Below are 23,917 nucleotides of genomic sequence, written 5' to 3'. Positions count from 1 at the left end.
AAAGGGAGAGAAATCAAACCACTTAAACTTAACCCATACTCAGCAACCCAGGGTCTGCCTCCTGGGATATGTGAGGCTGAGAGGAGTTCTGTCTAAACTCAGAGCCTCAGTTTCCCCACCTGTCAGATGGGGATTATCACACGGCCTCTCCAAGGCTCTTCCACGACATAGTGAGAGGAAGCATATTAGGACCGTGGCATAGGTGTCCTTCTCTGATATCTTAAGTCAGGGGTTGTCAGCCCTGGCTACACATATGATCGACTTGGAAGCTGTTAAAAACTACCAAAATATAGGCCAGGTGCCGTGGCTCATGCCTGTAATCCCAGCACTTTGGGAGGCTGAGGCAGGCGGATCACGAGGTCAGAAGTTCGAGAACAGCCTGACTAACATGGTGAAACCCCATCTCTACTAAAAATACAAAAATTAGGCCGGGCGTGGTGGTTCACGCCTGTAATCCCAGCACTTTGGGAGGCTGAGGCAGGCGGATCACGAGGTCAGGAGATCGAGACCATCCTGACTAACACGGTGAAACCCCCTCTCTACTAAAAATACAAAAAATTAGCTGGGCGTGGTGGCTGACGCCTGTAGTCCCAGCTACTTGGGAGGCTGAGGCAGGAGAATGGCGTGAACCCGGGAGGCGGAGCTTGCAGTGAGCCGAGATCGTGCCACTGCTCCGGCCTCGGCGGCAGAATGAGACTCCGTCTCAAAAAAAAAAAAAAAAATTTAGCTGGGTGTGGTGGCGCATGCCTGTAATCCCAGCTACTGGGGAGGCTGAGGCAGGAGAATCACTTGAACCCGGGAGGCAGAGGTTGCAGTGGACCGAGATTGCGACACTGCACTCCAGCCTGGGTCACAAAAATAAATAAATAAAAATAAAAAATAAAATAAAAACTACCAAAATAGAACACCCTCCCCAGACCAAGTGAATCGGAATCTCTAGGGGTGGGGCCCAGGCACTATTTTTTCTGGTTATTCTAAAGTACTGAGGGCCAGTGGTCTAGCTTTGGCTTGGCTGGCTGTCCTGGTTCCCAGGGCCGGGAGGGCAGTCTGCCCAGAGATCCTGCCTTTGCAAGCTCCACCCTGGACAAAGTATGTCAGTGGCACGCATGCCATTAAGAGCCAGTCGATCATGCCGAGTGGCATCTCTCTGTTGTGGCCACTTGTGGGAAAACAAAGAAGAGATGTCGGAGGTGGGCCAAGTTTAGAATATCATTAACCAACCAACTTAGAATATCATTATTAGCCATCTGACTTAGAATATCATTATTAACTGACTTAGAACATCAGTATTAACCAATTGACTTAGAACATCAGTATTAACCAAATGACTAAGAATATCTTTTTTGTTTCTGTTTTTTGTTTTTTGTTTTTTTTTGAGACGGAGTCTTGCTCTGTTGTCCAGGCTGGAGTGGAGTGGCGTGATCTCGGCTCACTGCAACCTCTGCCTCCCAAGTTCAAGCGATTCTCCTGCCTCAGCCTCCTGAGTAGCTGGGACTATAGGCGCCTGCCACCACGCCTGGCTAATTTTTGTATTTTTAGTAGAGACAGAGTTTTACCATGTTGGCCAGGCTGGTCTCAAACTCCTGACCTTGTAATCCACCCGCCTCGGCCTCCCGAAGTGCTGGGATTACAGGCATGAGCCACCGCGCCCGGCCTAGAACATCATTATTAACCAACTGACTTAGAACATCATTATTAACCAAATGACTTAGAACATCGGTATTAACCAGCTGACTTAGAACATCGGTATTAACCAAGTGATTTAGAACATCGGTATTAACCAACTGACCTAGAGTATCATTATTAACCAACTGACTTAAGAGTATCAGTATTAACGAACTGACTTAGAATATCATTATTAACGAAATGACTTAGAATATCAGTATTAACCAACTGACTAGCCCAAGTTACCTTGACTCCTCTGAGTTTATTTTTTGGGCCACTCATAAAGGCTTAGGCCCAATCTTAAGCGTTCTCTCTCTGACTTCAGGGCAGAAAGGCTTAGCTATGGAGACAGGCTGAGCTGGAATGCCATCCAGCTCCCACCTCCCCACAGTATTTCACCCTTCTGCCCTGCCTCCATGAAATGGGCACATACCGCCCGCTTCACTCACACAGTACATCTGAAGCTGAGAAAAGCCATGAAAATTGGGCTCCGGGCCCCCCGGCTGGCCATACCCAGAGGAGAGCTGCACTGCCTCTCCGCACCTCACCTTCCTCATCTGAGAAATGGACCCTGCCACTACCTCCTCTTGGGCTATGGGTAAACTGAGGGGGGTGACAAGTGCCCAGCATGGAGCCTGGTTCCCTCTTCCTCAGGGTGTGTGGGTGGGCGGCTGAGAGAGGGGGGTGGGATGTGCCTACTTACAATTTGGTCAAATCCGCCGACAGCGGCCGAGCCTGGAACGTCCTCCTCCTGACCTCGGGCTTAGCCTCGGAGCTCTCGGCAGTCCAGCCTCTGATCCGTTCCTGGACGCTCACAACCCCTTTCTCCGGCTCTGGTGCCGCCGATGGGGACGCAGGGGTGGCCAGGGGGGATTCAGACCCCACTGCCAAGGCCAAGGTGCTGTCCTCCCGAAACAGGCTGATGCACTTCCTGACACTCCTGGAGGCCCACTCTCCCCCTGCCGGGGCCTCCGCATCCGCCACTCTGCTCTTAACCTCAGCAAGTTCTAGGCCCCTTCCCAGCCTGGGTGAGGGGGACTCAGCAGCCTTCTCTGGCTCTGGGTCCAGCTTGGCCTTTTCTTCCCAGGGACTCTGGTCATTGCTGGGGATGATCCCAGATGAACCCCCCAGGGCTCTGGGGCTGCCCATCTCCGGCTTCGAAAGCATCTTCTCCTTCCGTTCACGGATTTTCTTGGCCACCTCCAGGAAGTCCAAATCAGGATCATGAAGAGGAGCCTCCGCCTTGACCAAACACTCCCTGTCCAGCTTGGACGCTGCTCTGGGCCTCTCTAGCCCAGCCATATCCCCTGCTGTGGGTCCACTTCCTTCATCGGCCACCTTCCTCAGTAAGGCCTCTCTGTTCTCAAACCGGGCCGTGAGGTCCATGGACAAGGGCCTGGGCTTCCTCACCCACGTCTTCTCGGGAGGGGTGGGTGGCACTTTGCCCACTGTGGCCGCTGCGCCGGGGCCTGGCTTCTGAGGCTGAATGGACTCCGTGAAAATGGCAGACACGGGCCTTCTCTTCAGGCGAGGCCTGGGCACCACAAGGGGGCGTGCCGTGTCCTCCACACTGCTGGCCTTCGAGGGAGGATGGTCTTGGCCTGCCTCCTCTTGGGGTACAGGTGGTTTTGTGTCCTGAGACAGGGGAGCTGACCGGGGAAGGGTCCCCGCAGGCTTCTGGGTGGGCAGGGCGGGCTTGGCAGCCACCTCAGGCCGGGACACACCTAGCTTGGCCTCCTCCACCCCCTCACTAACCGCCTTCCCCAGAGCGGGGCCGCTTTTGGTGGTTTCGAAGAGAATCATGGTGTTGGAGCTGGGCCGCAGGAACACAGCCTTGTTGAAGAGGGGCGAGCTCGTCCTCGGGCCCTCCCCACTGCCCACCTCCTGCCCCACCAAGCCGGGCATCCTGTTGTCCAGATCCTTTGCTGCTGGCTCCTCAGAGAGGCCCCCAGAGGGAGAAGATCCAGTTGAACTGGGCCGCAGAGACGGGACAGGAGATTTCACGTCCTGCTCCTTCGAGAAGGGTTTGGGGGCGAGCCTTGGCAGAGGGAGTAAGCGGGCCGGGCTCCGCAGGGGGCTCTTCGCTTCCAAGATCCGGGCTGGGGGAGCCCCAGAGGCTTCGCCGGCCTGGAGGAAGTAGGTCCTCGTCAGGGTCTCCTCCTTGCCAATCTCACCCAGGCCTGGCACGGCCGTCAAGGGCGCTATGGAGCCCACCTCGACCCGCGTGGCCATGATTATGGTTGTGGATTCATGGGGGTTAGGAACTTCAAGAATGGAGAAGCAATTGCTAAACAAACAAAACAAACAAACAAGTAAATTTGGAAAACAGTCAGTGTCTGGGTTGAAGCAGAATGGTTTAGAGAAATGGGACAGAGTCCTGAGCCCCAGATTCCATACGACAGCCCTCTGCTGACCTCACCCGGCAGGCCTGGGCCTGCCTCTCCCCGTCTCTGAGCTCTGGACGAGGGGAGTGGACTAAACGCCCATCCCTGAAGTTCGTTCCACCTCCAAGGGTGTAGAAAAGGCATCAACACTCTGGAGGACTTTCCCCTGACAGCTAATCTAGAGGCCAGCACTTAATGGCAAAAAGCAGTGATCTCTGCTACACAGATAAGGAAACCAGCTCAGAGAGGCCAAGTAACTGGAGTCACCCAGGAAGCAAGAGGCGAAGTCAGGACTTAAAACCAGGTTTGACACCAAATTCACACCACACATGCTCCTCCCTGAATAGGCCTCAGTGGGAGCGTCCTCACATTCCCTCACTCCTGTTACCCTGTTTTCCCACTGCAGAGCCTGCCCACATCCCAGGTGATCCTAATCACAAGTGTGTGCTAAGCACCTAGCACAGAGAAGGCAAGTAACCTGCTGCAGGTCACAGCAATGCAGCTCAGGAGTGCCTGGGAGCACAAAGCTGGTTAGTGACCTTGGAACCCATGCCCTAGGCACCAACCCCACCCAATCATCCCTTTGTCCCTTTTCTTTCCCCTCCCCTACCTTTCCAGATGCCATAAAAAGAAGCCATTCTCATTTTTCTCACTCAACCTGCTTTCGTTAACTTGTTTGCTTTGTGGTTCTTTTCTGTTGAACACGCATATTATGCTGACTGCCTTCATACTCTTAATAGAAAGAGAAATGTCCAACAGTGAGGTCTTCCCATGAGTGAGATCTCGAGCTATGCCACATGCTTCTTGTGTTTTATACATCTCATCCTCCTCACAACCCTATTTAGTGGGTACAATTAGGAGACCCCATTTTGTAGTAGCTTGGGGCATAAGCCTCTTGTTCACCCTGCTATGAGATCTGTTTTCTCAAAGCAGGGGAACTCCTCTCTCATTAACCCTCCAGCAACTCCAAAAGTCAAGAATGAAGGAATGATCGTTATCTCCCTCATGGAGATGAAGGGAAAGGGCCCAGAGAGGTTGCCAGACTTGCCTACAATCACCCAGCTGAAACCTAACCTCAAGTCCACCACCCACTTAGCTCTGTCTTTTTTTTTTTTTTTTTTTTTTGAGACCAAGTTTCACTCTTGCTGCCCAGGCTGGAGTGCAATGGCGCGATCTTGGCTCACAGCAACTTCTGCCTCCCGGGTTCAAGCCATTCTCCTGCCTCAGCTTCCAGAGTAGCTGGGATTACAGGCATGTGCCACCACGCCCAGGTAATTTTGTAGTTTTAGTAGAGGTGGGGTTTCTCCATGTTGGTCAGGCTGGTCTCGAACTCCTGACCTCAGGGGATCCGCCCGCCTCAGCCTCCCAAAGTACTGGGATTAACAGGCTTAAGCCACTACACCCGGCCTCAGCTCTGTCTTTTTAAAAATTATTTTTTATTCCTTTCTGGTCTTAAAAAGTGCCAGGTAAGTTGCTGTTCTCGATCCCCCGGGTTCTCTTCATGCCAGTGTTTTCTTCCCTGTGAAACTGCCCCCAGCCAGCCCCCACCTAGATGGACTAAAAAAGTAGAAGGTATTTTAGTTAAACACAAGCCTCTCCACTTCCCTTCCTTGGGGCCCCACACTGCTCCCCCGGCTCTGACTCACTCAGCAGCCTCCAGGAAAGAAAGGCAGACAGATTTTGATATTTTCTCTTCCTTACACGCTCGATGGTGCTAACAGATTCCATCTCCCCAAACTGGAGAACACTGTCTAGACACGGTTAGAGGTAGAATGGAGGGACAGATATGAAGAATCTGAGAATTGGAGAATTCCCATACACAAAGATCCCAACCAGAGTTCTAAGGCTCCAGAATCCCACCCAGAATCAGGGCCATTGGCCTTTTGGGACAGCACCTGTGACCTCTGGAAACCCTGATTGAGGATACATATGTAATAGCCAGGACATGAGACACAGAACAATGACAGGATTCAAAGGACAGAGAGAAAATTCTCTGGCAGAACTCACAGGCACTCTCCATGCCCCTGGACACTCCAGCCCTCAAGCTTGGGTCAAGCATGGGCCCCACTTACCCAAGCTGGCAGGCCCTGGGTCAGGGGGTGTGACTGCCGGGGAAAGCCAGTAGTGTCACATGTCATCATGAATGGGGCTGTCCACACACTTCCATGGCAGAAACAAGAGGGGGGAAAGAAGACTCGTCCCAGCAGGCTGAGTTTCAGCAGGTCTAAGGAGACACAGGATGACAGCCTCAGTTCCGGAGTTCTGGCAGTATGGGAACAGACGGCACAAAAGCTTTCAAGCTCCAAATGCATCCGCTGGCATCTACTCCAGCTTGTAAAACGTATGCTCCTTTTGGCTTTTCGATTTTGTAGCCTTATATGTACGTGTGCATAAATAGTGCTGAGCCCACAGTACGTGCTCAATAAAAATCTTCCCTGTTCTCTGATACATTTATGGAGCACCTACAGTGTGTACAAAGATGAGCATGAAACATCCCCTGCAACCATGCAACTCACAGTAAGAAACACACATACACACACAAGCAATTACAACTGGGTAACAAATGTCACTTTTTAAATGCAGGATGTGGGGGCAAATAGGACTGATTGCCTAGAATTGGAACTGGTGGTCCTGCATAACTCACTTGACTTAGAGGAGGTAGCTACTGAGCATTCAAGGTGCTGACTCACTTGGTAGCTGCTACCAAGTGATGTGCTTCACTTGGTAGCTGCTACCAAGTGATGTGCTTCACTTGGTAGCTGCTACCAAGTGATGTGCTTCACTTGGTAGCTGCTACCAAGTGATGTGCTTCACTTGGTAGCTACATTAGCGGTATTTGGACATTGCACCTCTTTGAAGCCCTCCAAATGCCTCCTCAGGGCCTTTGCACATGCTATGCCTGTTCTCTGGGACAACCATCTTGCTCACACACAGACACAGACCACAGTTCACACATCTCTGTCTCCCTTCAACCCGGTACAACCCCCTCCTACCTGTTCACAGAGCACCACATACTCTCGGAGGCTTGGCAGGACTTAGCATAGCTGCACTGTTACATTTAATACGACATCATCCTTCACATCAGCTTCTCCCATTCAATGGTAAGCCCCGCCAGAGGACACCCCAAATCCCTAGTGGCTAGCACAGCAGCCTGGCACATAAAAGCACCAGATACATGATTATTGAATAGAGAAATAAATCATTGCTGAGTTAATAAGTAAATGAATGAAGAAATATTCTTCTGCCCCTGCTGCCCACTCTCTAAGATGCTAAATAAGTCCAGATACCATGAGTCTCATGCCAAATGACTCTAAGCAATCTGGGACATAAGATGAGTTACTCTAGCTGTGGCTGTGGCTACTGAATGACAGAATCAAAAAGCTGTGAAGTGCTCAGCCAGAGGCTCAATCCACCAATCCTCACCCAGGGACCCCTATCAGTTTCACAAGCCAGAGGCTCAATCCACCAACCCTCACCCAAAGACCTCTATCAGTTTCACTGGGCCACACAGAGGAGCTCCACCCCGAGGGCAGGCACCTGCTACATCCACATTAATCTCACACTGTCACACCAGCTCACCTGCCCAAATGTGGAATGAATGCTTCTCTGCATGGATTTTCCTGGGAAAAGAGTCACCAAGAGCAACTGTTTGCTGAAGTAGGATCAATGGTACACAAATGTCACCCCACTTTGGGAACCTTGAACCCACCTCAGTGACTATACTGCATGGAAGTAAAAGGAGAAGGACAAGATAAATTAAGTCCCTTGGTCCACGCTCCTCTACACCAAACAGTGCCTCTGCGACCCGTCATCTGCTTTGTATCTTGAACTGCCTCTCAAGTTACCATTGCAAATGCCTAGCAGATGTCTGATATGTAAACACAGTTGCACAAATGAGTCAATGAATGAATTAATAAATCAATGAACAAAGAAAAGTAAAAGGAGTTTTTTGGGATTTTTTTTTTTTTTTTTTTTGAAACAGAGTTTCACTCTGTCACCCAGGCTGGAGTGCAATGGCGTGATCTCAGCTCACTGCAACCTCTGCCTCCCAGGTTCGAGCAATTCTCCCGCCTCAGCCTCCTGAGTAGCTGGGACTACAAGTGCATGCCACCACACCTGCCTGATTTTTATATTTTTGGTAGAGACAGGGTTTCACTATGTTGGCCAGGCTGGTCTTGAAATCCTGACTTTGTGATCCGCCCGCCTCGGCCTTCCAAAGTGCTGGGATTGAGCCACCGCACCCGGCCTAGTAAAAGGAGTTTTTAAACCACCATAGTAGATGGCTCCGTAATATTTTAAAGTCCTAGCCAAACCTAGAAACCTATGATTCTCGGGTTTTCATTTAACCTGCTGTAAAATACAAGGAAACCAATTTAACTGTATGCTTTGAAGTCTTCTTTTAAATGTTATCACATATGTTACACTTGATTTAAGAGATGTTAGCCTCTTTGAAAACCTTTCTGAAGCCCACTCACGGAGAGGCTAGATGCTGTTTATTCTTGGGGTGGACATGTTCACTATTTTTTATTTATTTTTTTATTTTTATATTTTTAGACAGTCTCACTTTGTAGCCCAGGCTGGAGTCCAGTGGCACAATCTCGGCTCACTGCAAACTCCACCTTCCAGGTTCAAGTGATTCTCGTGCCTTAACCTCCATGAAGCTGGGATTACAGGCACCTACCACCACATCTGGCTGTTTATTTATTTAGAGACAGAGTCTCGGTGTGTCACGCAGGCTAGAGTGCAATGGCGCTATCTCAGCTCATTGCAACCTCTGCCTCCCAGGTTCAAGTGATTCTCTTGCCACAGCCTCCCAAGTAGCTGGGACTACAGGCACCCAGCACCACACCCGGCTAATTTTTTTTTGTATTTTTAGTAGAGACAGGGTTTCACCGTGTTAGCCAGGATGGTCTGGATCTCCTGACCTCGTAATCCGTCCGCCTCGGCCTCCCCAAGTGCTGGGATTACAGGTGTGAGCCACTGCGCCCGGCCTCGGCCTCTTTTTTAAACAGTGTATTAGCTGACCATTATGACCAAAGCCAAGTCAACAAGACCTCCCCAGAGAAAGAAGGGAAACCAAGTCTGAGCCACCTCTAGTTTCATATGTATGTAAATTATCATGGAGGGCAGCACGGTGAACACATGGACAACAAAGGCATCCATCTGGGAAGGTCAGGAGGCTGTGGTAGGACCGTGAGAGAGGGGACATCGGGCTGACCCCAGGCAGTGGGCTAGCAATGAGTGTTTCTCTACTGTTGCTGAACTTGCCAAGTCCACAAGCTTGATCTCCCCAAGCTTAATTTGCAAAGTGCAAGATTCCCATTTTCTGCTATTTCATGCAGGAAAAAAAATCATTTGTCTGAGAAGGGGGTCACCCAAGAGCAACAGGTGCTGAAATTCAACAGGAGTCATTCGAAAGCATTCATTTGTCCACTCTTGTGACCCTACTTCTGCCAACGCTCACTGCCTCCCTCCCAAGCGCCAGGTTCTGTACTTGGTGCTGGGGACACAGCCACTGAGCTTGAAGCCTCATAAGAGAGAAGGGAAGAAAAGCACTTCCATTCAAAACCAAACAGTTTGGCAGCTTTTCTCCCAGATTCAGAGGTGTTGATTCATTCTAACAGCTGTTGAAGATCTTTCATAATTACACCCTTAAATTCGATCTGAGAGCTTATCAGTCATTTATTCAGTCGTCTCTGGCTGCCACCTCCTGGGAATGCCACCATCTGGTGAGGGGCGTGGGCTGGTCCTGACACCTTCCAGCATCTTCCGGAATGTGACCTTAGTCCCCAAATCTGCAAATCCATCCTGTGCAGTGAGCCATGCAAAGAGCCAGGAACGGGGCCAGGCACAGTGGCTCAGGCCTGTAATCCCAGCACTTTGGGAGGCTGAGGCGAGCAGATCACGAGGTCAGGAGATCGAGACCACGGTGAAACCCCATCTCTACTAAAAATACAAAAAATTAGCTGGGCGTGGTGGCGGGTGCCTGTAGTCTCAGCTACTCGGGAGGCTGAGGCAGGAGAATGGCGTGAACCCAGGAGGTGGAGCTTGCAGGGAGCTGAGATCGCACCACTGCACTCCAGCCTGGGCAACAGAGCGAGACTCCATCCCAAAAAAATAATGAAAAAGAGCCAGGAACGGATTGGCAAAGTGCACGCTGGTGTCCTCCCAGAGAAGGGCTGCTGTGCACAGGAGGTCTGTCCTCCAGAAAGGGCCCCAATCAAAATGTCAAGTATCACTGGAGTATGTGCATCCTCTCATCTGTATCCTCATGACTGTGGCCCTAGCTCCTTCCTTCCTTCCTTCCAATACACAATTATCAAGCATCTATGTACCAGGCTCTGGGCCAGGCGCTAGGGACACAGCAGTGAACAAAATAAATAGAAAACCCTGTTCCCATGGAATGGACATTCACAAAGATGAAAAAAAGGACAAAAAAAAAAAAAGGTAAGGACAAGCTCCAGAATGTTACATAAGTGACAGAAAAAGAGAGAATGTGAGAAAGGTTAGCTAGGGAAGATTTCACTGAGAAGGGACATTTAAAATCAGCCTCTGGCCAGGCGCAATGGCTCGTGCCTATAATCCCAGCACTTTGGGAGGCGGAGGTGGGAGGATCACTTGAGCCCAGGAGTTCAAGACCAGCCTGGGCAACATGGCAAAAACCCATCTCTACTAAAAAATACAAAAATTAGCCAGGTGTAATGGTGCATGCCTATAGTCCCAGCTACTCAGGAGGCTGAGGATTGTCTGAGCCGGGGAGGCTGAGGTTGCAGTGAGCCAAGATCACATCACAGCCCTCCCGCCTGTGTGACAAAGCCAGACCCTGTCTTAAAAATAAAATAAAATCAGCCTCCTCACTGACGATTCTGCCTCAGCTGTGGCCTCCTCCAATCCATTCACCTAGCAGTAGCCAGGGGTGTCTCCAACGTGCAAGCGCCAGGATGTCATTCCCCTGCTTAACGCCCCCGTGTCTCCCTGATGCTTTCTGAATAAAGGCCACACTTCTTCCCCGAGGCCCTACAGGATCCAGACCCTCTTCGTCTCCCCAGCTTCATTATAATGACTGACACCACCCCATGTGTCTGTCTGTCACAGACACTCACGTACTTCAGCACAATGAACCCCAGACAGGCCACAAAACACAGTGTACGTTTTCTCGCCTTCATGCCTCTGCACTGCCCTTAGCTCACTGCCTAGCTAATCTCAATGCCACCTCCTCCAGGAAGCCTTCTCTAATGCTCCATGAGTGGGGTTTGTTCAGGTGCTCCTCTGTGCTGCAATATCTCACTTCCTGCTTCCCCCTCGCCCAGCACTGAGGAATACCTGGTGACTACCTCTGTTTCCTCCACTAGACTGTGAGCTCCTAGCAAGAAGGGTCCTGGGTCCTGTTCATGGCTATATCTGGAGCCTGAACCATAATGGGCATAAAGTCGGTGTGCAAAAAACACCTGAAGAGAAGAAAATAATATTCAATGTAGACGTGAGTGTGGGAAAATGGATTTCCTTACCTGGTCCTAGCGACAATGTAAATTGTAAAAGCAATTCGGCAATATTCACTTTCAACAACATTTTTGAGACCCACATCAAGAGTTAGGCACCATGCTAAATGACTGTGCATCTTGTGCCTTCTCTCATTCATCTTCTCAACAACTTGTGCTGTTCAAATGATTAATTACCACCATTCTAACAGATGAGAAAAAAAATATGGTCCAGAAACAGCCAGTTCAAGTTCCCACTGCTAGTGAGGGGTAGAGGTGGGGTTGGAATCCAGGTCTTCTGACTCCAAATCAAATATTTTCCCCTCACCCCGGCAAAACACTTACTTCTTTTCAACTCAGTAATCCCACTTCTAAAAATGTACCCTCTGGAAGTAATCCAAAAGTTATATGCACAAAGATGTCCTTTGCAGTGTTATCTAACCAAACACAGCAAGAACATACCACTGGCAATAACACCTAGTTGAAACAACCCAGGACTTACAAGCATGTGAAATGTCACAAAAGCTGCAACCTGTCAGCAGTAAGAGCAGACCTCCAATTCCCAGCCTGCACAAAAATCCTATCACATCACAAGTCTTGAGTTTGGAATCAGAAAAGATGGTTGCCTTAACTATAATAAGGAAATTCTGAAAGAACATATCTCAGCCAAAGGTAAGGGGGTATGCACAGGAAAGTGGAAGCACTTAGGATAATTGGTAGGGGAAGCAGAAGGGATATATTTTTTTGTATTCAAGGCCATGACAATAGCAAAGGTTGTTTATACAAATGACAGAGGTCTGGAAGAGAACAGGGACAATGGGAAAAAAAAAAAAAGCATGTTGGAGACCTGGGTTGGACTTGTTGGTAAATATTTAAATTCCTTTTATGTCCATGAATGTTGTTTGTGCAATTTTTTTTTACATCTCAATACCAGAGGTTTTCCTCTGAGCTGTCTTTCCATCATCAACTTGAAAGGTAGAGGTGCTAAGACTATCTCCTGCCCGCTTTCAGAAGCAAAGCATAAAAATAACTATCGCTTATTAAGCTCACACCATGTGCCAGACACTACACTAAATGCTTTACAAGGATTATTTCATTTCATCCCTTTACCATCCCAAAGAGGCAAGTCCTATTACAACTTCCATTCTACAGATGAGTAAACTGAGGCTGGAGGAGTGCTGTGACTTACCCATGGGTGGCTGGAATTGTGGATCCCACCCTGCCTTCCTGTCAGATTTCTACCAAAATCCACATGGGCTTAACTAAAACAACTGCTTGTTATGGTGTTCAAATGTAAAAGGCACTTCCCACCCATGAGAGTGGCTATTACTTAATTAAAACACACACACACACACACACACACAACTATTGGAGAGGATGTGAAGACATTGGAACCTTATACCTTGCTGGTGTTGTGAATATAAAATGGCAATCCACTGTGGAAATCAGTATGGGAGTTCCTCAAAAAATTAAACACAGAATCTTGAAATTCTACTCCTAAGAGTATACCCCCCTAAAACTGAAAGCAGATATTTGTACACCAATGTTTGTAGCAGCATTATTCATAATAACCAAAAGGTGTAAACAATTAAACGTCCATCAATGGATGGATAAACAAAATGTAATCTATCCTTATACAATGGAATATTATTCAGCCTTCAAAAGGAAGGAAATTCTACAATATGCTACAATACGGATGACCCTTGAAGACATTATGCTAAGTGAAATAAGCAGACATGTAAGGACAAATACTGTATGCATAATTTCATTTACATGAGGTGTTTAGAATAGGCAAATTCATAAAGACAGAAAGTACAATGGTGGTTGCCAGCGCTGGGGAATGGGGAGTTATTGTTTAATGGATACGGAGTTTCAAAATGAGAAGATGAAAAAGTTCTAGAGATGGATGGTGATGACGGTCACACAACAATGTGAATGTACTTAATACCATCAAACTGTACACTTAAAGATGGTTAAAATGGTAAATTTCAGGTGATGGACATTTTACTGCAATTAAAAAAAAAAGCAAAAACCTACAAACAACTAAAGAACAAACATAACGGGAACCAAATCCTTAAGCTCTAATTACCACGTGGGGGGACCCATGCCCTTCAGGCGAATCTCTATTAAAAGCCTTCATGGTCTATGCTGGGCTATGCCTGGACAGGGAATGCAGTGGCAACGTTCCTAATCACAATGGTGACACACTCTAGTAGGGGAGGAGGAAAGGAAACACTGAAATTTGGGAGGTGCCCTGATGGGGGCAGACATGGGGGTTACACAAGCCCAAAGAAAGAGTGGTCAGGGAAAGCAACCATCAGAGTGAACAGGCAACCTACAAAATGGGAGAAAATTTTTGCAACCTACTCATCTGACAAAGGGCTAATATCCAGAATCTACAATGAACTCCAACAAATTTACAAGAAAAAAATGAACAACCCCATCAAAAAGTGGGCAAAGGACATGAACAGACACTTCTCAAAAGAAGACATTTATGCAGCCAAAAAACACATGAAAAAATGCTCACCATCACTGGCCATCAGAGAAATGCAAATCAAAACCACAATGAGATACCATCTCACACCAGTTAGAATGGCAATCATTAAAAAGTCAGGAAACAACAGGTGCTGGAGAGGATGTGGAGAAATAGGAACACTTTTACACTGTTGGTGGGACTGTAAACTAGTTCAACCACCGTGGAAGTCAGTGTGGCGATTCCTCAGGGATCTAGAACTAGAAATACCATTTGACCCAGCCATCCCGTTACTGGGTATATACCCAAAGGACTATAAATCATGCTGCTATAAAGACACATGCACACGTATGTTTATTGTGGCATTATTCACAATAGCAAAGACTTGGAACCAACCCACATGTCCAACAATGATAGACTGGATTAAGAAAATGTGGCACATATACACCATGGAATACTATGCAGCCATAAAAAATGATGAGTTAATGTCCTTTGTAGGGACATGGATGAAATTGGAAATCATCATTCTCAGTAAACTATCACAAGAACAAAAAACCAAACACCGCATATTCTCACTCATAGGTGGGAATTGAACAATGAGATCACATGGACACAGGAAGGGGAACATCACACTCTGGGGACTGTTGTGGGGTGGGGGGAGGGGGAAGGGATAGCATTGGGAGATATACCTAATGCTAGATGACGAGTTAGTGGGTGCAGCACACCAGCATGGCACATGTATACGTATGTAACTAACCTGCACGATGTGCACATGTACCCTAAAACTTAAAGTATAATAATAAAAAAATAAATAAATAAATAAATAAATAAATAAAGAGTGGTCAGGGGAGCTTTCCTAGAAGAGAAGATATCACAACTGAGACTGAGAGAAGTCAGCCAAGCAGAGGAGGAGAAGGAGGAGGAGGTTGGTGTCAGCAGAGGAAACGCATATGCAAAGGCCCAAAGGCATGAGATAAACATGGTTATTAGAGCGCAAGCACTATTCATTTACCCTCTGTGGGGGAAAGCAGGACTGTGGAGAAGTTCAACTTTCTAAAAATGGGAGGTGCCCTGATGGGGCAGATGTAACACTTGTTACACTGAAGACACTTTTGTAAACTTGAGTCCAGGTTGCATCGGGGAGTAAGAAGCCCTGGCTTAGGAGCCAGAACAAGATGGTTTTAGTCAGGGTGATCCCACCTTCTGGTTTACCTGGGATAAGCCCATTTTACTCTCTAAGATGTCTAGGTTTGGGCAATAAATTATTCAATCATCCTACTTTTAAAAAAACTGGGGTAAAAATCACATAACATAAAATTTACTATTTCAACCATTTGAAGTTCACAATGCAGCGGCATTTAGTACATTTATATCCTGCAACTGACGTAGGAGGTGGGATTCAACTCTGGAAGCAGGGCTCAGACACCAGACCAAATTGAGGACTAGCTAAAACAGGTCAGGGCAGAAGTACCTCCCTCTAAGACCTGCCCACCAGTGTGCCATGTCAGTCTACCATTGCCATGGCAACATCCAGAAGTTACCACCCCCTTTTTTTGTTTGTTTGTTTGAGACGGAGTCTTGCTCTGTCACCCAGGCTGGAGTGCAGTGGCGCAATCTCGGCTCACTGCAGCCTCTGCCTTCTGGGTTCCAGCAATTCTCCTGCCTCAGCCTCCTGGGTAGCTGGGACTACAGGCTCCTGCCACCAGGCCCAGCTAACTTTTGTATTTTTAGTAGAGACGGGGTTTTGCCATGTTGGCCAGGCTGGTCTTGAACTCCTGACATCAGATGATCCGCCCACCTCGGCCTCCCAAACTGCCGGGATTACAGGCATGAGCCACCGCGCCCAGCCATTACCACCCCTTTCTAGGGCAACAACCTGACAACCCAGAAGTTACCACCCTTTTCTATGAAGTTTTGCATAAACCACCCCCTCAATTTGCATATAATTAGAAGTGGGTATCAATATGACTGCAGAACTGCCTCTGAGCTGCTACTCTGGGCACATGGCCTATAGGCCAATCCTGCTGTGCGAGGGGCAGCACCTCTGCTGCTGTATGCTGCTGCTTCAATAACAGTTGCTGTTTAACACTGCTGGCTCATTTGAATTCCTTCCTGGGTGAATCTAAGAACCCTCCCAGGTGAAGCCCCAATTCTGGGGCTGGCCTAAAGTACATCACAACCATCACCCCTATGTAGTTCCAAAGCATTTTCATCACCCCCAAGGAAATCCCATACTCACTTAGCAGTCACTCCCCATTCCCCTCTTTCCCAGCCCATGGCAACCAATAATCTACTTTCTGTCTGGATTTGCCATTTCTGGATATTTTGTAAAAATGGAATCCATGTCCTTCACCCTAGTTTTTGTCCCACCTCCTCTACGAACCTGCAGTGACGGCTTTGGGCAAGCCCTCCCTGCCTTAGTCTGGGCCTCAGACACAAGAGGTTGAGCAGGGCTTGCTAAATTTCCTGTCATTTTTAAGATTCCGTGATTCTCATTTGGCTCAACCCCAAGACTCATCGGTTCTGTGTTTTCCACTTCTCTCTGCAACTGACACATTCCCCGGAGGGAGAACAACTTTCTGGATTGTGAGATGTGTGTTCTTAGTCTCTTTTAAGGGAGCCCCTGTGATTCCTGGCTGGGCACGGTGGCTCACGCCTGTAATCCCAGCACTTTGGGAGGCCGAGGCGGGTGGATCACGAGGTCAGGAGATCGAGACCATCCTGGCCAATATGATGAAACCCCATCTGTACTAAAAATGCAAAAAAGGTTAGCCAGGCTTGGTGGTGCATGCCTGTAATCCCAGCTACTTGGGAGACTGAGGCAGGAGAATCGCTTGAGCCCAGGAGGTGGTGGTTGCAGTGAGCCGAGATCACACCATTGCACTCCAGCCTGGGCAACAGAGCGAGACTCCGTCTGGGGGAAAAAAAAAAAAAAAAGGAAGCCCCTGTGATTCCTTAAAAAGTCAGTGCTCAATAAAAAATAGTTGAGGGGGTTAAATCAAATTCTTACTTCGCAATGACAGCAGCAGCAGAGCTAATTTTCGTACGGAGTGTGTACTGTTTCTGTAAGAATTGCCATAATCAGCAAAGTCTTGACTCCTGTGTAAATTCCATCATTACAGTGCAGCACATCTGGTGTTTCTGACTCTGGGATCCAGGGGAACAGCTTGAGATGGCCTTCCCCAAACTTCCCCTGGACCATGGGATGTGGGGTAGGGCACACTCACACCCACAGAAGCATTCTGTGGTATATTAGAAGACTGCGGGAAATGCTGGGTTCAACAATGGTAATAAACAAACAGGTGTCTTTCCAGCGGGACTTTTCAGAACCTTTAATATGCTGATTTGCCTTTTAAGCCCTCTAAAGCATAATCCAAACTGCCTCACCCCAGGCCCCTTGTCCAAGTGCAGCTGCTGATCTGGAGAAACAATGTTACAACTTATCTTTACCCCTCTGCTTAACATCCGCCTTTTCAACTTTCATTGGCTTGTTCCTTCCTACAATTTGTGCTATTTTTGGACTGGCTGACCACTCACTGAAACCATTAATTAAGCTGCTGTTTCCCCCCGTGTTTTTCTCTGGATCCGAAATTGGCAAACTAGAGTCCACAGGCCAAACTAGCCCACTGCCTGTTTTTGCAAATAAAGTTTTATTGGAACACACCTACAGCCATTTATTTACATATTATCTATGGTTGCTGCTGCTGCTTTTTTTTTTTTTAAGGGACAAGGTCTTGCTGTGTGTCCCAGGCATGATCTCAGCTCACTGCAGTCTCAATCTGCTGGGCTCAAGCAGTCTTCCCACCTCAGCCTCCTAACTAGTTGGGACTACAGGCATGCACCACCATGACCTGCTAATTTTTTAATTTTTTTGTAGAAAAGGGCTTTCGCCATGTTGCCCAGACTATCTATGGCTTCCTTCAAGAGCCTTTATCCATGACTCTGCCTTAGTGACAGAGTTGAGTAGTTGTTACAGAGGCCGTGTTGCCCAGAAAACCTAAAATACATACTATAGCTCTTTACAGACAAAATTTGCTGACCCCTGCTTTAGATTGGGGAGATCTTAGCCTCCTGAGAGACTGGACTTCCCCCAAGGGTGTGATGTCCTCTTTCAAATACCCAAAGCTCTTACAGTATTCTGGCTGAGCCTCACCCCTCCACTAGACTTCTTTAGGCGTTCCACATGATAACGACAGAAAAATTCAATACATACAAACAAAAGTGTTTTTAATAATCGTAAATCCAGCCAGGTGTGGTGGCTCACACCTGTGATCCCAATGCTTTGGGAGGCTAAGGCAGGAGGATAGCTTGAGGCCAGGAGTTAGAAACCAGCCTGGTCAACATAGCAAGATTCGTTATGAAAGAAAGATAAAATAACTTACTGGGTATGGTGGTGTATGCTTGTAGTTCCAGCACTTTGGGAGGCTGAGGTGAATTGCTTGAGCCCATGAATTTGAGGCTGCAGTGAGCTATGACTGCACCATGGCACGCCAGCCTGGGTGACAGAGTAAGACCCTGTCTCAAAAAAAAACAAAAAAAAATTCCTAAATCCCACTATTCTGATGTACAACAATGTTGACATTTCCAACAAAAACAGGAATTCATGGTCAAAATTAAAATGGAATCAGATCATGCATCCTATTTAGAAACTTGTTTTTTGTTGTTATTGTTTCATTTCAAACTATGTCATGACCATCTTTCAGGACAATAGCTATATACCCTATACAGCAGTTTCTACAGCTTTCATCGTATTCCATTATATAAATATTAGATAACCCATCCCCCACTACTGGATCTTTAATGGTCAACCTGTCAATTAGTGAGCCTTAAAACCAACATTGCAGTGAACATCCACATACAATTATTTTCCCAAGTGAAATTTTGCCTAGAAGTGGGCTATTTGGTTCCAAGGGTGCACGTTTCTTCTGGAGCTTTGGATATATGCAGAATCACACGTAAGGAAAACACCTCCCATGGTGACTCAATTCAAAGCTTTGGAGGTCAGGGTTCTTACTCCCTCCCCTGGGGCAGACCCAATAAAGATGTCTAATGAGCAATAAACCAGGCCTTGCCCTCACTTGGAGTTTTACTGGCCCTGCTTTATGGCAGGATCATCATAAGCTTGACTAGAAGGTTTCCAAGGGCAACTGGAACAGTTGACAGAGACAAGTGAGTCTGGAACCAGCCCAGAGGCTGTGTGTGTCCAGCCTGGTGTAGGAAGAGGGGGCAGGAAGGAAGACCCAGCCCTGGAACTGGTGTTCACTGCAGAGGAAACTCAACCCCAAAGCTCAATTCAACATAAAACACAGCAGCACAATGCTTGACTCGGAAAAATCTAAGCATAACACGCTCTCTCCTTAGGGAGACTGAGATGTGCATATTGCATTGCAGGAAATATAAAGAAATAATTCCCTCCAAGTACAAATAGATTTCTGAAAGAATAAGCTTACACTGGCTGGCAAAGCTCCAAATCCTGGGAAGGTCTGTCTGATCACTCCCCAGCACTAAAATCATCAATAGCTCCCACTGTCCCTTGCCTTGAGCAAGGTATTCAAGCCTTCCCAAACACCCCCCAAAAAACAATCAACCTAGTCAATACAGCAGACCCTGACCACAGTCTTCACAATCTCAAATAAATACAATGACTTGAGTGTCTTTTTCATGCTATTCCTTCTTCATAGACAGCCCTTTACCCCCAGCACAATGTCCATTTGCCTGATTCCCACCCATCCTTTTAGAGCCGTTTAAATAAGGCCTCTTCCAGGAAGCCTATGCTGATTTCCTGGGCCAAAATGACTTCCAACCCTCCAGGGCAATTGACTTGATTCAATGCCTTGCATAGGAGAAAAGCCTGAGACTCTCCCCCTCACACAATTTACATCACTCATCCAACCCTATCCCACTCTACCCAGAGGATACACCCCTTCACTCTCAGTTCCCCTTCCTAGAACCTAGTCAGTGCCTGGCACAGGATAGACTGAGTGGGGCAGGGCTGAGATCCTGAGAGGTGGGAGGTAGCCACCTGGGACACAAGAAGACTTTAGGAGGCTCTGGTATCCAGGCACAGCACTAAAGCACATGGTTTCCTTTCTAATCCTCATGGGAGCTTTCAGAAGTTGCTAGACAGTCTCTGCTGGGTGCCACTATGACTTTAACACCTACATCTCCATCATCTGCTCATCTCCCAGTTTAACAGAGGAATCGATCCTCATGATCAGACCGTTAGCTGTTGTAGTAGCAGCTGATTGTTTTTATTGTATTTAATTTTTACTGTTATTTTTCTACTTAAAGCGAGCAACACTGGTTTTGTTTACAAAAGAGTTTTTGCAAGGTTCCTTTCAAAACAAACATATTTAACTTTTGAGAAGGGGAAAAGTGGCCGGGCATGATGGCTTACACCTGTAATCTCAACACTTTGGGAGTCTCAGGCAGGTGGATTACCTGAGGCCAGGGGTTCGAGACCAGCCTGGCCAACATGGTAAAACCCTTTCTCTACTAAAAATACAAAAATTAGCTGGGCGTGGTGACGCATGCCTGTAGTCTCAGCTACTCGGGAGGGTGAAGCAGGAGAATCACTTGAACTGGGGAGGCAGAGGTTGCAGTGAGCCAAGATCATGCCACAGCACTCCAGCCTGGGTGACAGAGAGACTCCGTCTCCAGAAAAAAAAAAAGAAGAAAGGAAAGGGGAAATTTTAAAAATAAAACAATAGTACAAGGGTTACATGGATACAGTAATAACTCTTGGGGTTTTAATGTGTTTAATCTGAACAGGGAAAATCACCAGTAAAGTGGAAAGAACATGATATTGGCGTCAACAGTGCAGATGCAAGCTCTCTGGCAGCTTCCCTCCTTAAAACTTACCAGTAAGCCAGAGACTTGCTTTCTCAGCTTCCTTTGCAGCTAAAAGTGGCCATGTGACCCAATTCTGATTTAAAAAATATTTAAGAACTTAAGGGGAAATGGGAAAGACTTCTAGGGAGGCTTTTACTTTGCTAATAAAACAGTTAGACGTGAGCCAGGTGCAGTGGCCCACGCCTGTAATCCCAGCACTTTGGGAGGCCAAGGTGGTCAGATCACTTGAAGTCAGCAGTTCAAGAACAGCCTGGCCAACATGGTGAAACCCTGTCTCTACTAAAAATACAAAATTAGCCAGGCATGGTGGCAGACACCTGTAATCCCAGCTACTCAGGAGGCTGAGGCAGGAGAATTGCTTGAACCCAGGAGGCGGAGGTCGCAGTGATCCAAGATCGCACCACTGCACTCCAGCCTGGGCGACAGAGCAAAACTCCAACTCCAAAAAAAAAAAAAAAAGAAAAGAAAAGAAAGAAAGAAAAAGAAATAACAACAACAACAAACCAGGCAGGCCAGGCTCAGTGGCTCATGCCTATAATCCCAGCAATTTGGGAGGCTGAGATGGACGGATCACCTGAAGTCAGGGTTTCAAGACCAACCTGGTCAACGTGGTGAAACCCCATCTCTGCTAAAAATACAAAGATTAGGCCAGGCACGGTGGCTCACATGCCTGTAATCCCAGCACTTTGGGAGGCCAAGGTGGATGGATCACCTGTGGTCAGGAGTTCGAAACCAGCCTGGCCAACATAGTGAAACCCCATCTCTACAAAAAAACACAAAAATCAGGTGGGCGTGGTGGTGCTTGCCTGTAATCCCAGCTACTTGGGAGGTTGAGGCAGAATAATCACTTGAACTCAGGAAGGAGGCGGACGTCTCAGTGAGCCGAGATCGTGCCACTGCACTCCCAGTCTAGGCGACAGAGTGAGACTTCGTCTCAAAAAAAAAAAAAAAAGATTAGCAAGGCATGGTGGCAGGTGCCTATAATCCCAACTACTCAGGAGGCTGAGGCATGAGAATCACTTGAACCCAGGAGGTGAAGGCTGCAGTGGGCCGAGATCACGCCACTGCACTCCAGTCTGGGCAACAGAGTGGAACTCTGTCTCAAAAAAAATCCAGGCAGATGCAGCTTGTGGTGCTGCCTCTCCTTCCTACCTGGATCAAGAATATGATGTCTGCAGTCATGGCAACCGTATTGGGACCAAGAAACCACAAGCCAATTTAAGGATAGTGACATGGAAAATAACTTGATATATAGTTAAGCCACTGCCCTAACTCTGAGCTACTCCCCTCTTGATTTTTTATGTGAAAAATAATAAAATATACCCATTTAAGCCATTGTTGGTTTGGGTTTCTATTACATGCAGGCAAAAATATTCTTAATGAACACGGAGTTTGGCACAAATGGATTCAGTGGACAAATGTCTTCTAAGTGCACACAGTGGCTGTGGTTCCTTTAACGGAGCCACTTCACCTCTCAAAGATCAGTTTCTTTACGAGTAAGGTCAATGATACTTACTTCAAATCTGAGGATTAAAAGAGATAGTGCATGTAAAACACCTACCAGCAGACTCCGCACATAGTAGGTCTCTACAAATGCACAATAAATGTGCAAATAGAGGCCAGGCGCAGTGGGTGATGCCTGTAATCCCAGCACTTTGGGAGGCTGAGGCGGGCAGATCACAAGGTCAGGAGTTCAAGACCAGCCTGGCCAACATAGCGAAACCCCCATCTCTACTAAAAATACAAAAAATTAGCCGGGTGTGGTGGCGGGCACCTGTAATCCCAGCTACTCGGGAGTCTGAGGGAGAAGAATCGCTTGAACCCAGGAGGCAGAAGTTGCAGTGAGCCGAGATCGCGCCATTGCACTCCAGCCTAAGCGACAATGCAAGACTCTGTCTCAAAAAAAGAAAAAAAAAGTGCAAATATAATATAAAGACTCACAGATGTATTTGTGAGTTGATGGGGTTGCAGGCGGGCAGGGAGAGGGGAACTGCCTAAATGTTTAAGATCCAAAGCAATAGCTCTCTAACAGAACAATCTGGGGAGGCAGTAATTCAAGGGAGTCTACCTTTATCCACTGTCGAATCATGTCCTGTTTCACAGGTGGAGAGAGAGGGATGAGGGACAAATGGGTAAGCAGATACTGTTCACAAGTCTGGCCTGTGTTCCACACCAGTCTGTCACTTGTACAGGTCTTGATTAAAAGTAGGGAAGGGGCCAGGCATGGTGGCTCACGCCTGTAATCCCAGCACTTTGGGAGGCCCTGAGGAGGGCGGATCACAAGGTCAGGAGATCGAGACCATCCTGGCTAACACAGTGAAACCCCGTCTCTACTAAAAATACAAAAAATTTAGCTGGGCCTGGTGGCATGCGCCTGTAGTCCCAGCTACCCAGGAGGCTGAGGCAGGAAAATCACCTGAATCCGGGAGGCAGAGGTTGCAGTAAGCCAAGCGCACCACTGCACTCCAGCCTGGGCGACAAAGTGAGACTCTGTCTCAAAAAAAAAAAAAAGAAAAAAAAAGTGGGGAAGGGGGCTGGGTGCAGTGGCTCATGCCTGTAATCCTAGCACTTTGGGAGGGTGAGGCAGGAAGATCACCTGAGTTCAGGAGTTCGAGACCAGCCTGGCCAACATAGCGAAACCCCATCTCTTCTAAAAATACAAAAATTAGCTGGGTGTGGTGACAGGCACCTGTAATCCCAGCTACTTGGGAGGCTGAGGCGGGAGAATCACTTGAACCTGGGAGGCAGAGGTTGCAGTGAGCCAAGATTGCTCCACTGCACTCCAGCCTGGGCGACAGAGCAAGACTCTGTCTTAAAAAAAAAAAAAAAAAAAAGTGGGGAAGGGAGAGTGCCAAGAAATATAAACACCAAACAACATCCCCTTAAGCCGGGAGGCAAGAAAAGCCTACAAGGGTGGTTGAGACTGAACCCGTGTCTTGGTGTTGTGAAGTCTTGGGTCCATCTCTGTCCGCAGCACTGAACTCTCCCCTCCACTCCACATTCCCGTTTCCATGCCATCTATACCAATAAACCCAAAGTGACAAAATGACAGCTGACAGGTCCTC

The 23,917-nt window shown here is 47.6% G+C and overlaps 1 protein-coding gene across 4 annotated transcripts in view; it reads right to left on the bottom strand.

Annotated features, from left to right (window-relative positions):
• KIAA1671 (KIAA1671 ortholog) overlaps positions 1 to 23,917 on the bottom strand; it is a 245,469-nt gene that overhangs the window by 165,443 nt on the left and 56,109 nt on the right. Inside the window, exons 2-4 of one of the 4 annotated variants that reach the window (XM_055105445.2) lie at positions 18,383 to 18,519; positions 6,122 to 6,273; positions 2,369 to 3,952 (exon numbers count right to left, since the gene is read on the bottom strand). In XM_055105445.2, the coding sequence (XP_054961420.2) occupies positions 2,369 to 3,897 (1,529 nt within the window). In that variant the 5' untranslated portion in view covers positions 3,898 to 3,952; positions 6,122 to 6,273; positions 18,383 to 18,519. The remainder of the gene's footprint in view (positions 1 to 2,368; positions 3,953 to 6,121; positions 6,274 to 18,382; positions 18,520 to 23,917) is intronic. The other 3 variants (XM_055105444.2, XM_055105446.2, XM_034948910.3) reach the window with 3 other exon arrangements.

The sequence above is a fragment of the Pan paniscus genome, chromosome 23, assembly GCF_029289425.2.
Source record: "Pan paniscus chromosome 23, NHGRI_mPanPan1-v2.0_pri, whole genome shotgun sequence".
In the NCBI taxonomy this organism is placed as follows: Eukaryota; Metazoa; Chordata; class Mammalia; order Primates; family Hominidae; genus Pan; species Pan paniscus.
This window is presented reverse-complemented; position numbering and strand designations above follow the sequence as displayed.